Below are 2,898 nucleotides of genomic sequence, written 5' to 3' on the forward strand. Positions count from 1 at the left end.
TGGTCTCTCTGATTTAATACTGGAAATACAAGAGGTGTTGAGGTAAGACCAGGCTGCTCACACTGCTGTCCATCCTGTTTTTATGAATTCTGAGTGGCTGCTGTGATCTGGTGAAAGCTTGACAGAAAATGGCCTAAAGTATCTTCAGGTGGCAGCTACAGAGTTTCTACTGCACATGCTAAAAGGAAGCAGCCCTATTAACATTCTTAAACAGTTTTCTATCAGTGAAACTAGAAGGCAACCATTTTAATTCTGTGATGCATTCATATAACAAAATGAGTTTGATTTGCTAATGAAAGGTATTTCAATGCCATCTACTTTATTTATTTCTATCTCTGTCTGGAGAACACTTTTAAGGAGGTTGAACATAGGTGAAAGCTATGTAGATTAGCTTGCATATCCTTCAGAGAAACAATTCAGGGTGCTTTCTATTACAGCAAGCTTATCCCCATATTATTTGAACCAAAGGAGAATTCTCTACATGTATGTTTTTATTTTTATTTTTGAGCAACTACCATGTTTCCTTTTAACATTACAATAGCCCCCCAAACATCTTTATTTCTCAGGCTGTAGACAAGAGGATTCAACAATGGAACTAGCACAAGATAAAGCATGGACAGAAACATATCTTGTTCCATAGAATCATCAGAGCCTGTTTTCATGTACAAGAACAGACTTGGTGTGTATAATAACGTAACAGTGAGGATATGGGAGGTGCAACTGGAGAAAGCCTTCATACGTCCAGCTGAAGAATGAATCTTTAATATGGCGGAGAAGATAAAAACATATGAAAAAATGGTGAGAATAAATTGTACAAGAAAAATACCGCAAAGTTCAAAAAACATGAAGACTTTCTGGCTCTGAGTGTCAGTAGTGGAAAGATCAACTAAAGAATTGAGGTCACAATAGAAATTATTGATAACACGTGAATCACAGAATTGTAGAACAGATGTCAGTAATGTATGTAATAGAGAGTTTAATGCACCAAGAAGCCAACAGGCAGCGGCCATTCCAATGTACATGTTCTTTCTCATTATTATGAAATATTGTAAGGGCTTACATATCGCCACATAGCGATCATAGGCCATCGATGTCAGGATGAAAACTTCACCATTAACACATAAAAGGAAGAAAAATAACTGTGTCATACAGCAACTAAAAGAGATCCTGTGATCCTGTGTCCAGGTGATAAAAAGTAGTTTAGGGATCGAAGTAGAGATGGATGAGACATCTAGAACGGCAAGGTTACTCAAGAAGAAATACATTGGGGTGTGTAATTTTTCTACCAAACACACAAGAAAGAGAATTGTCAGATTCCCCAACATAGCGAATATATAAATAATCAAAATTCCAAAAAATAGCTGAAGCTGGCCCCATGAAGACATAGAGAAGGCGGCAATGTGAAATTCATCTTCGGTGCTTCGGTTTGGACAGTCACTCATGTTGTCTTTCCAAAGATACAACGGTTATGTGTCAATGGATCTAATTCAGCAATGCAACCAATACTAAATAAATCTATCATGTTTCATATTTATTAGGAATGTAGGAATTTTTCCAGTTATTTAAACTATATGATGACAAGTTTGGATTAATCTCAGATATGACAACGGAAGGATTTAATCATGTTAAGTAAATGAAATATAAAAATAAAAGTATATAGGTAGCAGAAACAAAATCAATATAATACATAAAACCAACTGTCTTCCAGATATCTTTTCTGAACATGATAGTCATCAAGAAGAGTTATGTTCCACAGAGCCCTCTTTTAGCAGCCCCCCACAGTGCTTAGTGGGAGGCTAAGTGGTAAAAAGACTGCAATGCAATGTATTTTATTCCTATTCTCCAGTATAAGAAAAGTTTATTTTTTTTCTATATTTATTTTGTAAGAGATAAGAGATAGCAATATCCCAAACACCTAATAAACTAGCTTGTAAATACTATGGACGACAATAAAGAGTTATATACAATTTATATTTATGTGCATTGACGCAATGTAATTACCTGGAGAACCAGTGCTAGGATTAGTATTCTTACAGTAGCTCTCACTCATCTGGTAAAACATAAAGAAGCCTGCTTATAAATGTTACATAACCCTCCAGGAATTAGGGCCAATTGAGAAATTACAAAACATAATAAATACCTTTTGTATGTTGATAACTAGCACATAAAATGCACACTTTATTTATATTGCTAGTTTTAATTATTTAAGGTTCATTAAAAAATCTTGTATTTTACTGGCTAAGATGCAGCGGACCATTAGACGCACCCCAAATTTTGAGGCGAAAGACAGGAAAAAAATATTTTTTAATGTGTCAAATGGGGGCCCATCTTATAGTCTGAATTTAGCTTGCTTACTGGAGGGGTGGAGGTAGGGGAGCGGTGTCAAAGGAGGCAGGGTCGGAGCTGCAGGAAGCCAGCGGCGGCAGGAGTGGGCCCTGGACTGGGATGATGGGGTGTCCTGGCAGTGGGCTTCAAGAAAATGTCAGTGGTGTAGGCAGGAGCAGATACCCCGCTCAGCACATTGATCTTCCGGCGGCGGGCTTCAGGAAAATGGGCGCCAAAGTCATTGAGCCGAGATCTAAATTTGTGCATGTGCCGCCTCTGATGACCATTTTCCTGAAGCCCACTGCCGGGAGATTCTTCTTAGTTCTTAGACCCATAGTAAAAAACAAATAGCCCTGGACAACAGAGAAAAAGAAGCCAGCTCACCTACACTCCTGGGCGTCCTGGAACACGGAATCTCAAGGAACCACTTGCAAACAGAGATTAAGAATGCGTTCCAGCTTCCATCGTGGATCAAAGCTTTGACAAAGGACGCATATTGAGTTCGAAACGCGTTGCTATTACTTTCAAATTTCATATGGAATTGCCATTTTAACAATAAACTTCTTTTATCCA

At 38.0% G+C, this 2,898-nt stretch overlaps 1 protein-coding gene across 1 annotated transcript; it reads right to left on the reverse strand.

Annotated features, from left to right (window-relative positions):
- Positions 1-497: 497 nt before the first annotated feature.
- LOC141167363 (olfactory receptor 5AR1-like) lies at positions 498-1,442 on the reverse strand. Its single transcript, XM_073654776.1, has one exon. It carries the CDS (start codon positions 1,440-1,442, stop codon positions 498-500), a length of 945 nt encoding a protein of 314 aa, XP_073510877.1.
- Positions 1,443-2,898: the final 1,456 nt, after the last annotated feature.

The sequence above is a fragment of the Phyllobates terribilis genome, unplaced genomic scaffold, assembly GCF_046119375.1.
Source record: "Phyllobates terribilis strain yellow unplaced genomic scaffold, ASM4611937v1 Scaffold_11__3_contigs__length_659146591, whole genome shotgun sequence".
In the NCBI taxonomy this organism is placed as follows: domain Eukaryota; kingdom Metazoa; phylum Chordata; class Amphibia; order Anura; family Dendrobatidae; genus Phyllobates; species Phyllobates terribilis.